General features: G+C 43.9%; 1 protein-coding gene across 2 annotated transcripts; it reads left to right on the top strand.

Annotated features, from left to right (window-relative positions):
• The first annotated feature begins 7,183 nt into the window (after positions 1-7,183).
• tmem129 (transmembrane protein 129, E3 ubiquitin protein ligase) lies at positions 7,184-10,828 on the top strand. 2 transcript variants are annotated; one of them, XM_024428918.2, is made up of 5 exons: positions 7,184-7,736; positions 7,944-8,033; positions 8,283-8,757; positions 8,989-9,148; positions 9,682-10,828. In XM_024428918.2, exons 3-5 carry the CDS (start codon positions 8,291-8,293, stop codon positions 9,928-9,930), a joined length of 876 nt encoding a protein of 291 aa, XP_024284686.1. In that variant the 5' UTR covers positions 7,184-7,736; positions 7,944-8,033; positions 8,283-8,290; the 3' UTR covers positions 9,931-10,828. The 2 variants fall into 2 exon arrangements, with proteins under 2 accessions (XP_024284686.1, XP_024284685.1); XM_024428917.1 differs by lacking the exon at positions 7,184-7,736 and having other exon boundaries at positions 7,743-8,033.
• Positions 10,829-11,748: the final 920 nt, after the last annotated feature.

Here is an 11,748-nt window from a genome sequence, read left to right as displayed (position 1 = left end):
GTACTAACTTCTTCCATAGTACTTAAAGTAAAGGTTCACCCATTTTGAATGTTCCATTGTTTTTGTGCATCTCTGAGCGATGTTCTACCTATTCCCTGGGTAATTTCATGTTTTCATGTGTATCTGAGCTATTGCCGTTCAAGCAGGCAAAAATTAGGTGGGTATAACATACACTACATGACCAAAAGTTGTGGACACATGTTCATCGAACATCTCATTACCAATCATGGGCATTAATATGGAGTTTTTATTTTTATTTATTTATTTCAACTTTATTTAACCAGGTGGGCCAGTTGAGAACAAATTCTCATTTACAACTGCGACCTGGCCAAGATAAAGCAAAGCAGTGCTACAAAAACAACAACACGGTTACCCCAAAAAATGTTGAGTCAATAACACAATAGAAAATTCTATGTACAGTGTGTGCAAATGTATAAGAGTAGGGAGGTAAGGCAATAAATAGGCCATAGAGGCGAAATAATTACAATTTAGTTTTAACACTGGAGTGATAGATGTGCAGATGATGATGTGCAAGTAGAGATACTGAGGTGCAAAAGAGCAAGAGGATAAATAACAATATGGGGATGAGGTAGTTGGGTGTGCTATTTACAGATTGGCTGTGTACAGGTACAGTGATCGGTAAGCTGCTCTGACAGCTGATGCTGAAAGTTAGAGAGGGAGATATAGACTCTAACTTCAGTGATTTTTGCAATTCATTCCAGTCATTGGCAGCAGAGAACTGGAAGGAAAGGCGGCCAAAGTAAGTGTTGGCTTTGGGGATGACCAGTGAAATATATCTGCTGGAGCGCGTGCTACAGGTGGGTGTTGCTTTGGTGACCAGTGCACTGATATATGGCGGGGATTTACCTAGCAAAGACTTATAGATGAACTGGAGCCAGTGGGTTTGGCGACGAATATGTAGTGAGGGCCAGCCAACTAGAGCATACCACTGTCGTAGTGGTGGATAGTATATGAGGCTTTGATGACAAAATAGATGGCACTGTGATAGACTACGTCCAGTTTGCAGAGTAGAGTGTTGGAGGCTATTTTGTAAATGACATCGCCGAAGTCAAGGATCGGTAGGATAGTCAGTTTTACGAGGGTATGTTTAGCAGCATGAGGGAAGGAGACTTTGTTGCAAAATAGGAAGCCGATTCTAGATTTAATTTAGGATTGGAGATGCTTAATGTGAGTCTGGAAGGAGAGTTCACAGTCTAACCAGACACCTAGGTATTTGTAGTTCTCCACATATTCTAAGTCAGAACCGTCCAGAGTAGTGATGCTAGTCAGGTGGGCGGGTGCGGGCAACAATAGGTTGAAGAGCATGCATTTAGTTTTACTAGCATTTAAAACCAGTTGGAGGCCACGGAAGGAGTGTTGTATGGCATTGAAGCTTGTTTAGAGGTTTGTTAACACAGTGTCCAAAGAAGGGCCAGATGTATACAGAATGGTGTCGTCTGCGTAGAGGTGGATCAGAGAATCACCAGCAGCAAGAGCGACATCATTGATATATACAGAGAAAAGAGTCGGCCCAAGAATTGAACCCTGTGGCACCCCCATAGAGACTGCCAGAGGTACGGACAACGGGCCCTCTGATTTGACACACTGAACTCTATCTGAGAAGTAGTTGGTGAACCAGACGAGGCAGTCATTTGAGAAAACAAGGCTATTAAGTCTGCCGATAAGAATGCTGTGATTGACAGAGTCGAATGCCTTGGCCAGGTCGATGAAAGCGGCTGCACAGTACTGTCTTTTATTGATGGCGGTTATGGTATCGTTTAGAACCTTGAGCGTGGCTGAGGTGCACCCATGACCAGCTCGGAAACCAGACTGCATAGTGGAGAAGGTACGGTGGGATTCGAAATGGTCGGTGATCTGTTTGTTAAATTTGCTTTCGAAGACCTTAGAAAAGGTAGGGAAGGATGGTTATAGGTCTATAACAGTTGTGTAGAGTGTCTCCCCCTTCATAGAAACAAAGGCCTTAAAAATGTCCACAATCTTCTCGGCCACATGTCATTAGTACACCCCACCTCAATACAGTTCAAATAACAATACACAACTTACAAGCAACCTCACTTTTAACTAAAATGTCCACCCAAATACTTCTGGCAGGGTAATAATAGTCCAGCTCTAATGAACTTCAATGGGAATTGCATTTGAAAAATAGAACGTCTGGTTGCAGGGTAAAGCACTGGAACAATAGCGGGGAGAGAAAGAGAACAAGAGAGATCTTAGCTGTGGTCTTCCTGCACGGCTGCAACTTAATACCTTCAGCATTAACCACATGACCAAGGAACTTGAGTTCTGGCAGACAGAAATGACACTTCTTCAAGTTCAAGGTCAAACCTACAGCCTTTAGTCTGTCGAAGACGGACTGTATGTCTTGCAGATGATCCGCGACAGAGGAGGAGTAGATTATGATGTCATCCAGATACACAAGACAATTTCTACCCCTCAGATCTCCCAGGACAGTCTCCATCAACCGTTGGAAGGTTGCTGGAGCATTCTTCAAACCAAAAGGCATGACTTTGAAGGAGTACAAACCAGCAGGGGTGACAAAGGCAGTCTTGTCCTGACTAGCGGGATCCATTGACACCTGCCAATAGCCACTGTTCAGATCCAGATTACTAAAGATGGATGCTCCTGCCAGAGATTCCAGTATGTCATTTATTTTTGGTAGAAGGTAAGCATCGCTTTCTGTTATGGCATTCGGCTTCCTGTAGTCCACACAGATCGATATCCACCATCTTTCTTAGGAATCAGGACAACCGGAGAAGCCCATACGGAAAAAGAAGATTCCACAATTCCATTCTCCAACATGCTTTTGAGCGGTTCATTGAGAATTGCCAGTTTGGTAGGGGACAGCCTGTAGGGACGCTGCTTAATGGGGACCTCATGCCGGGTATAGATTTTGTGTTTGAATACGGTTGTACGGCCGAGTGTAAGAGTACAGACTTCACTGTTCATGTCCAACATCTGGGAGAGCTAACACCTTTCATCATCCGACAGACATGCCTGTTCCACCGCTTGTTTGATGTAGAAATCAGCATCAGGTTTGCTTTTGCTCTCGGATAGAAGGGGGGGTACGGCGGTAATCAGGGTGATAGTTGGGTTCTCGGACTTCACTGGTGGAACATGTTTTTGTCTTGGTCTCTTTATATTTTCTCTGTCTCTGACTTGACCTTGTCCGGACTCTGCATAATGTAGCAGGCTCCAGCCTGAAATCAGTGCATTACCAGGTTGAAATGGGAATAGTCAGAGTGCAGCCGATAGGAGGGTTTGGACATAGAGATGGTCAGTCCATTGAAGAACAGGAAATCTAGGCCAAGGACTACAGCAAATGCAAGGCTTGAATCTGCAAGAATAGCCACAGGAAGGTTAATAGTCTCACCATGCAGTTTTATTATTATACCAATCCAGCCCAAGGGGGTGGTAGGTTCTCCATTGGCCAAGTACAATGGTCCCTCCTCCCATGTTCGTAGCTCCTCATGAGGTAATGCCATGTTCTGCCACAGGGCCTCTTGCATCAGGGTGTAAGATGCCCGTGTCGATTATGACCTCTCCAGTTCCTAACAGTCAGAGGAACCAATAGTTGTTGCAGAATAGGAATAAGACCACTAGTTGTGCTGTCTAAAGGCTTCATGGTGGGCATTAAAGCTGACCCAATTGTATGCAAGCCACCACGCCTGTCTAGACTTTCAGTTTTCTGTCCTTTCTGAGCTTTTCCTGAATCCTGACGCTGGACATAGAGGGGGCAAGAATCTGGAGGATGTTGGACTTTACACCTCCAACATATAACTGGACTTTTGTCCTGGATCTTGGGTACAAATATCTGAGATGGTTTAGCCCCAGGAGAGTTATGGGTATACTGGGATGAGGGAACAGGGTTTTTAGTTTGGAGGTGGTGCTTCCAGTCCTTCTCAAACTGAGTCCCAAGACGCACCAGATCATCCACGTTCTGCACACGTTCTCGAGGTTGACTAGCAAGGCGGGGAACCATGTTCTTAAGAACATTCTATTCTCCTACATAGAACTCGATAGGAGAAGGCAAAGTCCCGTATTGGCTCTGCTTCACCCTGGACTCTGTTACGAACACGTTCTGCCAGTTCATCCCCATAGTCCTCTGAGAGGAAGGCTAAGAGGAATATTTTTTTAAACTCCTCCCAGGTTGACACATGTTTACCCCATCTCCCACCAGTCTCTTGCTGTACCATAGAGAACACTGCGGAGGGTGGCAAGAACCTCCAAGTCAGTAAGGGGCCGGATAGAAAGAAAATAATTACACTTAGATAAGAAAAACAGTGGATCAACATCATCTTCTGGGCTGACAAAAGTGGGGAAAAGAAGTTTGATAGGGAGGGAGCGCGCTAGAGGAGACATGACAGTGGCAGCGGGAGTTCTATTGTTTAACAGTATCTTCTGAGGGGCTTTTGTAGTACTACCTGTTCCTATTCCCTTACTCGCCAAGCCAGTGGCAGAGGTAAAACCTAAGGGAGGTGCAGAAGATTTGTCCAGAAGGGAAAGTACTGCATTACCTCCTGGTGCAGCTCTTCCATTTGAAGGTCTGTGGCCTTCTGTGCTTTCCCCATCCCATTAACGGTGTCCTTTTGTTCAATCTGTTCAATCAAAAATCGTAGTCCCCCTGTCCTTTTTGACTCTGTTCAATCAAAAATCGTAGTCCCCCTGTCCTTTTTGACTCTGTTCAATCAAAAATCGTAGTTCCCCTGTCCTTTTTGACTCTGTTCAATCAAAAATCGTAGTTCCCCTGTGAGAGAGTTCTTCATGTCCTCCATAACTTCCTTCAGATAAGAACATACTCCCTTCACAATAGAGGCTGACTCCTCTGCACTCTGTTTTTGTTCCTCCTTAAGAAAGATCTTGACTTGATGATGATTAGTTTCCATTTGTGTTTTGAACCGGTGCAGTTTTCCTTGAATATCCTGCTTCAGAGAATCTTGTAAATATTTCTGTCTCTGAACAATTTGTTGTTGGTTTTCCTCCATTTGACAGGGAAGGTAGAGGGTAAGCATCCAACCTCCGCTGCACATCTGTCTGATGAGCCTCCACACATTCACTAAGTTTGCGAATGGCATTCTCCTGCATTGTCAAACTATGATTGGTGTGTGTCCATTGATGTTCCATTTGTCCAGTGATCACAGAGACACCTCTCCCATTCTCTCTGGATAGGGTAACAGGAAGGGTTTGAGGGGAGGGTAATGGTGGAGATGTTATAGGTGAGCCGGAAGCCTGGGGAATAGGGTCAGTGCTATCCAACTCCATTAGTCCATCGAGTCCTTCCACAATGAAAGAATCCTGACCATGATTACCATCAGGTGTATCGGTGTCCTGTCTGACCGTTCGATGGTTTGTTGGTTTGTATGTCAAAGCTTCACAACAATGTTGCTACTAATCCATGCGATCCATAACCGGCGCGGTCCCAAACGATAACAACCACGACCTAGAACTGTCACACCGATGATTGAGTTAAATACTTTATAAACTACACACGCTGAAAATAAACCAAATTTCTGCAGCATAGCACACACAATCAAACTGTCGCGCCAACCAAGAGCTCCTCCCCAAAGAGCTGAAAAAGCTGTCTTTATTTCCTCCTTCCTTACTGCTGATGCTCTCTTAAAGTGGCAGCGCACGGTGAAGGCTCCGTGCAGGATTTCGCCACAACGTGGTTGGGAAGTTTACTTGAGAACAAACTATTCAAAAAGCAGCTGATTGGATCACCAATTCTAAAGAATCCATTTGATATATCCAAACTGGTGGAGAGAGTGCTGGGTAAAGTGAAGGCTGTGAGGATCACGAGGCGGGCTTGTTTAGATTTTTTGTTCTTCTGAGGATCAGAGGGAGCGTGTTGCCTCTCACCCGGTTTGATAAGTTTGATGTGTCCTGTGTGCCTCTTCGGAACAGGGCATCCCTCAAGGGGGTAATATCTTGCAGTCATGAAAAATATTCCTGGAATGAATGATGCTCGTCGGATGAATAATGTGGTGGATGAAGAAAAAGTGTAGACTATCTGTTCTTGTGTTTTCTAATATGGAGTCTCTCCTTACTCAAGTGCATTTGGGATATATAAACTACCAAGCCAGAACATCTGTTCCAAGACCATCATTGTAAAGCTTTTGGATATGTTTCAAGTGTTTGCAGAATGGAGAAACCGAGATGTTCAAGTTTTGGAAAAGATCATATCATGTGTTTTAAAAGTGATGAAAATGTGACATGTTGCAATTGTGGTGGTAACCATGAAGCCATGTCTTTGGAATGCCCAACAAGGGTGAAAGATAATGAGGTGTCCAAAGTCAGGGCTGTTCAGAACATTTCATATGCAGCTCCTGTGAAAAGGGTTGAGGATTCAAATGGTTCTCCTGAAGAGTCCATGGTGGTGGATAGGCCTTCACTGAAGGCTGCAGGGGTTGCCCTTCAACAGCAGGACCCAGATATGTTCAAGGTTAAGCTGGTGGACTTTGTGGTATTTATAGCTATGGTGATTAATGGCACTCCCAAGGTGGAGAGAAAGTCCAGGAAAATAGATATTGTGGATGCGGCGGAACGGTTCCTGGCTCTGAAAGAGTTCTCGGCGGAGGGGTTGCATGGAGTATTGTCAAAAGCCGTACCACCCTCTCAGGTCATAGAGCCCGAGAAGAAAGATATGGAGATTTGAAGGAAGGAAGAAGTAGGGGGTTTTGTGTTGTCAATGTGTTTTTTTGTTTTATTTTGGGTTGATTAAGTTAGGTTTCCCTATCACATATGGGTTTTATTTTACCTTCTTTTTTTTTTTTTTACCCAGTACAGCTTTTTGGTTTGTAGTGTGCCATAAAATGCACAGAAGAAGTTTGTTGCGAAACCCAGGCTACCGTCCAAACTCATGGTTGTCAGCGCTAAACCCTCAGCCCTTGAATAACGTTTTACATCGTCATGTCTGAGTGTACCTTAAATGTCCCTTGCCCAAGCAATTTAAAAAAATGTAACCTTTATTTAACTAGGTAAGTCAGTTAAGGACAAATTCTTATTTACAATGACAGCCTACCCCGGGCCAATTGTGCGCTGCCCTATAGGAAGTCCAGGAAAATATATATCTCCCAATCACAGCCGGATGTGATGCAGCCTGGATTCAAACCAGGGACTGCAGCGACGCCTCTTGCACTGAGATGCAGTCCCTTAGACCACTGCACCACTGGGGAGCCCTTAGAGCAAGGGAGAGTGATGATCAGAGAGACAAAGTCCTTGGTGGAAATCTTGGAAGTTGAGCTTAAAAACAACCAACTTAAAGCTATGAATGTACCTAGCAAGCTAACGTAGCTAGCTTGCACTCGAGTCAGACAACTAGCTACAGTTACCCATAGCTGGCTAGATAGTTTTTTAGTTTGGTCGTTTATTCCAATACATTTTAGTATTCCTAAAAGCTAGCTACGTTGATTAAATGTGACACTTCGCGGCCACCGGAGTATGACGCTTAATTACAGTTTGCATTGAATTGTGGGTCATATCAACCATAAGTGGTCTGAATTCGTCACTCGCTCCCTTGAGCTAAATCGAGTGCAGAGGGGGCAAAGTTAGTGAATTGGACCTTCATTTAAGATGGAAATCAAACTGCATCCGGTTTCAACGGGGATTCCCCTAAATGAAAGGGAAGAAATAACTTGCTTGGACTGCAGCACCCGACTTTTATTTTGAAAATTCAGGGGATAGCGAAAGTCGTGGCACAGGATGTTGTCATTTTTTTGGTCTGGTTTCTTCCTATTCAGTTCTAGCTAGCTAATGTGTTAATAAAATTAGCTAGACTGTTAGCTTAACTAGATACAAATACATTGGTAACATGGATCGGCCAGAAGTAACGTTTTCTTTGGCCTACATAGTATTAGCGTTTTGCTTTGTTTTCACACCAAATGAATTTCGATCAGCTGGTTTCACCGTGCAAAATCTGTTTTCAGGATGGCTTGGAAGTGAAGATATTGGTTTCATTCAATATCATGTGAGGAGAACGAGCGTCACTTTACTAGTTCATTCAACTTTGCCACTTGGTAAGTCACTTAGCTAGCAGCTAACTAGCTGCCAGGGGCCTAGTGAAAAATAGCTATTGACATGCAATACCCACATTGATCACTGTCCTGTCAAGTGATCATTCATACTAACTGATTGTATTGTTTTTTTACTATAGTATAGCTAGTCTCTTTTATCTGTGATAATTCTGCCTAGCTAGTAGCTGGCCACATCATTCAAATGTCAAGTTTATAGACATTTGAGCAAACTTTCTGTTCCGTATCCAACAGGGTACTACATGGGAATGTGCATAGCTGCTCCAGAAAAGTATCTGGCCTATGTTCACTTAATAAGTGATGGCTGGAGGGCTTTCTTCACATTGTCACTGGCTCTTCAGCTCTTTAGCTGGGTGCTCGTCATCTACTGGTCTCAGCACAAATGGGGAAATCATCCAATATCGCAGAACCTTAAAGCCCATGCATTGCCCCAGTCCGGCTGGGGCGCAGTTGCCTCCTCTGTCAACACAGAATTTCGCCGCATTGACAAGTTTGCAACGGGTGCCCCTGGTGCAAGGGTTCTCATCACTGACACCTGGATCATGAAGGTCACTACCTATTATGTACATATTGCACTGCAGCAAGACACTCACTTGACAGTCACAGACTCAAGGCAACACCAGCTCTCCCCTGACTCGGCCACTCCTGTTCAGATCCTGACACTCCGAGTCGCTAGCATCAACCCCAGCGTCAAGCCCTTTGACATAAGGTACAGTAGCTAACACGAGCTATAGGCTAAGCTATAGGCTAAGCTTGCTGTTGTCTTGTCAGCTCATTTGAGAAGTAAACCGTAAATGCCAACCCCTTTCAAAACCTTAAATAGAACTACCATATTTATTTCCCATTGTAACACCTGTTTAATGCAAATATTGTTTTTCTGATGCATAATGCTGTTGTACTATATGTGAAATACTCAGTTCTGAATTATGCACCTGCGTAGGCTCAATTCAACAGAATATGCAGAACTGCGAGAGAAGCTGCATGCACCAATCAGGAACGCTGCCAACGTGGTCATTCACCAGACTATGAGTGACCTCTTCTTGGAAACATTCAAATCCCAGGTGGAAATGAACCAAGTCTACCAGCTGACAAGCGGACAGGTGCCCCCATGTTATATTGTCTATGGGTGAACCATTTAATGTATTCAACATTAAAGGTAGACTCAGCGATATGATGCAGAAAGTAAACGACACAGCGTGAAGTGAACCTGTGCACATACTGTGTGTGGTAGCCTAGTGGTTAGAGCGCTGGGCCAGTTCCCGAAATGTTGCTAGATCGTATCCCCGAGCTGACAAGGTAAACATCTGTTGTTCTGCTCTTGAGCAAGGCAGTTAACCCACTGTTCTTTGGGCGTCGAAGACGTGGATGTCGATTAAGGCAGCCCCCCACACCTCTCTGATTCAGAGGGGTTGGGTAAAATGTGGAAGACACATTTCAGTTGAAGGCATTGTTGTACAACTGACTGCGCTCACCTCAATCTCCAGTGTTGCTCGTGACAACATCATTTTGCTGAGTCTACCTTTAAATGAATTCTCCCAACATGCTTGATAAATGGTCATGAAAAAATGTGTTCTGCTCAGTGTAGTAGAAACTAGAAATATCATGCCCAGTATTTCTCTGCCTCTGTTCTTAGGAGCTGGAGTCCTGCATTGGTTGCATGCAGGTGCCTGCCAACACCAAACTGTTACGGCTATGCCAGGAGGAGGGTGAAGGAGAGTGCCAGCAGTGCTACTGTAGACCCATGTGGTGTCTCACCTGTATGGGCAAATGGTTTGCCAGCCGCCAGGACCAGCAGAAACCTGAGACCTGGTTGGGCAACAGAGTGCCTTGCCCCACTTGTAGGGCCAAGTTCTGCATCCTGGATGTCTGCATTGTCCCCTGATCACTCAATACTGTGTTCCTCTCAGTCAATTCTAAAGATATGCATAGGAATCTGCTGGTGGTTTGGTGCGATGTACATCAGATAGCCCTTGTGATTACTTTTCTAATTGTGCCTTGTCTCTCTTGCATCATTAGTGCCATTACTCTGCTATGGGAAACCTTGGCATATTCTAGTTTTGTTCTAACTTTGCTCTTCATGATTTTGATTTGATCAAATATTTTTCCCTGCACAATATGGCTACAACATGAACTTTGAGCTTTAAAGCTGGGTAGATTGCTAAGCAGAGGTTAAATTTAGTCTCAGCAAAATGATGTTTCCATGAGCAGCACCGACGATATTGCGATGAGCGAGATGCAAGGCTCGCACAGTATCTGTGCACGTGTTCGTGTCACAGTGTTAGAGTGGTAGGTATGAACCAAAACAGCTGAGAAGTTTAGCCTCGTGAGTCAATGCTCGTAGTTGTGGAAATCAACCCACTATGCTGTTTACTTTGTGCACCTACGTCATATCGCTGAGTCACTTACGCCTACATTTGTCTGCCCCTTGAATTACCTTGTGTGGTTTTCAACATCTTCCAGTTGATCGTTCTGATGAGACTCAAATGGGGCAAAATGTAGTTGGCTCTGGACAGTGCGGCACAACATATCTTTACTCTGTTTTACTGTCTCTTTTTCAAGGGTGCTGTAATGGAAACATTTTGTTAATCTTTGTGTTATCAGTCTTTCATCGGTCTGTTATGCAATTACGGAACTTTGTCAAGTAGGGCTATGAAAATATAATTAATGAAGTAGTCAGTTGATGACATGGGGAAAACTGATGTGGTACATGGTTTTTAAAAATTGCCATATACTTAATTTCACAATTATGTTACCTTTATTAAAATATAGCTACCCTCTAATTTGTTTTGTTTGTTGCTGAATGTCCACTGCTTGATACCACATTTCGATGAGGATTTGTCAACAGAAAATTAACTAACTTGACCTGGGAACAAAAAGGTTAAGAATTGTTGTGTGAGAATTGCCACAAAACATGTTTTTAACAATACCGAGAATGGATGCGGAAATTACTGAACCTCATTGATCAGTAGGCCTAGTAATCCACCGTGACGGTCTTGGGCGCCTCTTTGTGGCAATCAACAGTAATGGCGCATTCACTGGGAACTTGGGGACAAATCATGACGATATTCAAGTCAAAAAGACGGAGTACTAGAAAGATGCCGGAGTTTCCGATTTGGATGAACATTCTAAATTATTTTCTCAGTTGGTGCTCGTTTTTTTGAGTTTCTAGTTGTCTTGAACGCACTGAAGTTGGAAGTCACAGATTTCCGAGATCCCAGTTGTTTTGAACGCGGCAACATTAGGTTTTTTTAATCAACGAAATGTATAAGCAGAACATGTGTTAGCGCCGCCTTTAAAACAATTTTGAACTCGGAAATGTCCGACTTCAGTGCGTTCAAGACAACTGGGAGCTCGATAAAAAAACGAGCTCAAACTGGGAAAATTATTTTTAACCATAGAGAATGATAGAGCCCTCTAGCGGACTAAATGCTGTTATCAGCATGGGCAGCGCCATTGGGGCTTCCACAATTTTAAAGTAGTCAACAGGGCGAGACGTCCAACTTCATTGGCTGATCTTTCCTGGTGACCCTGCTGGAGTCATGTCCAATCGGGTCATCAAGAGGGATCAGCCAATCGTACAGAACACTTGTTTCTACTCATTGGCGCTGCCCATGCTGTCCCAGATGCAAAGATGATTCCGCATTCACGTAGTAGTCGGATCTAGAAAACTGAAATGTATGCATAAGTATCTAATTACCAA

The sequence above is a fragment of the Oncorhynchus tshawytscha genome, linkage group LG08 (genome assembly GCF_018296145.1).
Source record: "Oncorhynchus tshawytscha isolate Ot180627B linkage group LG08, Otsh_v2.0, whole genome shotgun sequence".
Lineage (NCBI taxonomy): Eukaryota > Metazoa > Chordata > Actinopteri > Salmoniformes > Salmonidae > Oncorhynchus > Oncorhynchus tshawytscha.
Note: the sequence above shows the minus strand (reverse complement) of the source record. Positions and strands in the feature narration are given on the sequence as shown.

Coding starts and splice junctions, on each gene's coding strand:
- tmem129 (XM_024428917.1), top strand. CDS start 7,829: ATGGATCGGCCAGAAGTAACGTTTTCTTTGGCCTACATAGTATTAGCG. Junction 8,034..8,282: donor TCATTCAACTTTGCCACTTG/GTAAGTCACTTA, acceptor CGTATCCAACAG/GGTACTACATGGGAATGTGC. Junction 9,149..9,681: donor ACCAGCTGACAAGCGGACAG/GTGCCCCCATGT, acceptor CTCTGTTCTTAG/GAGCTGGAGTCCTGCATTGG.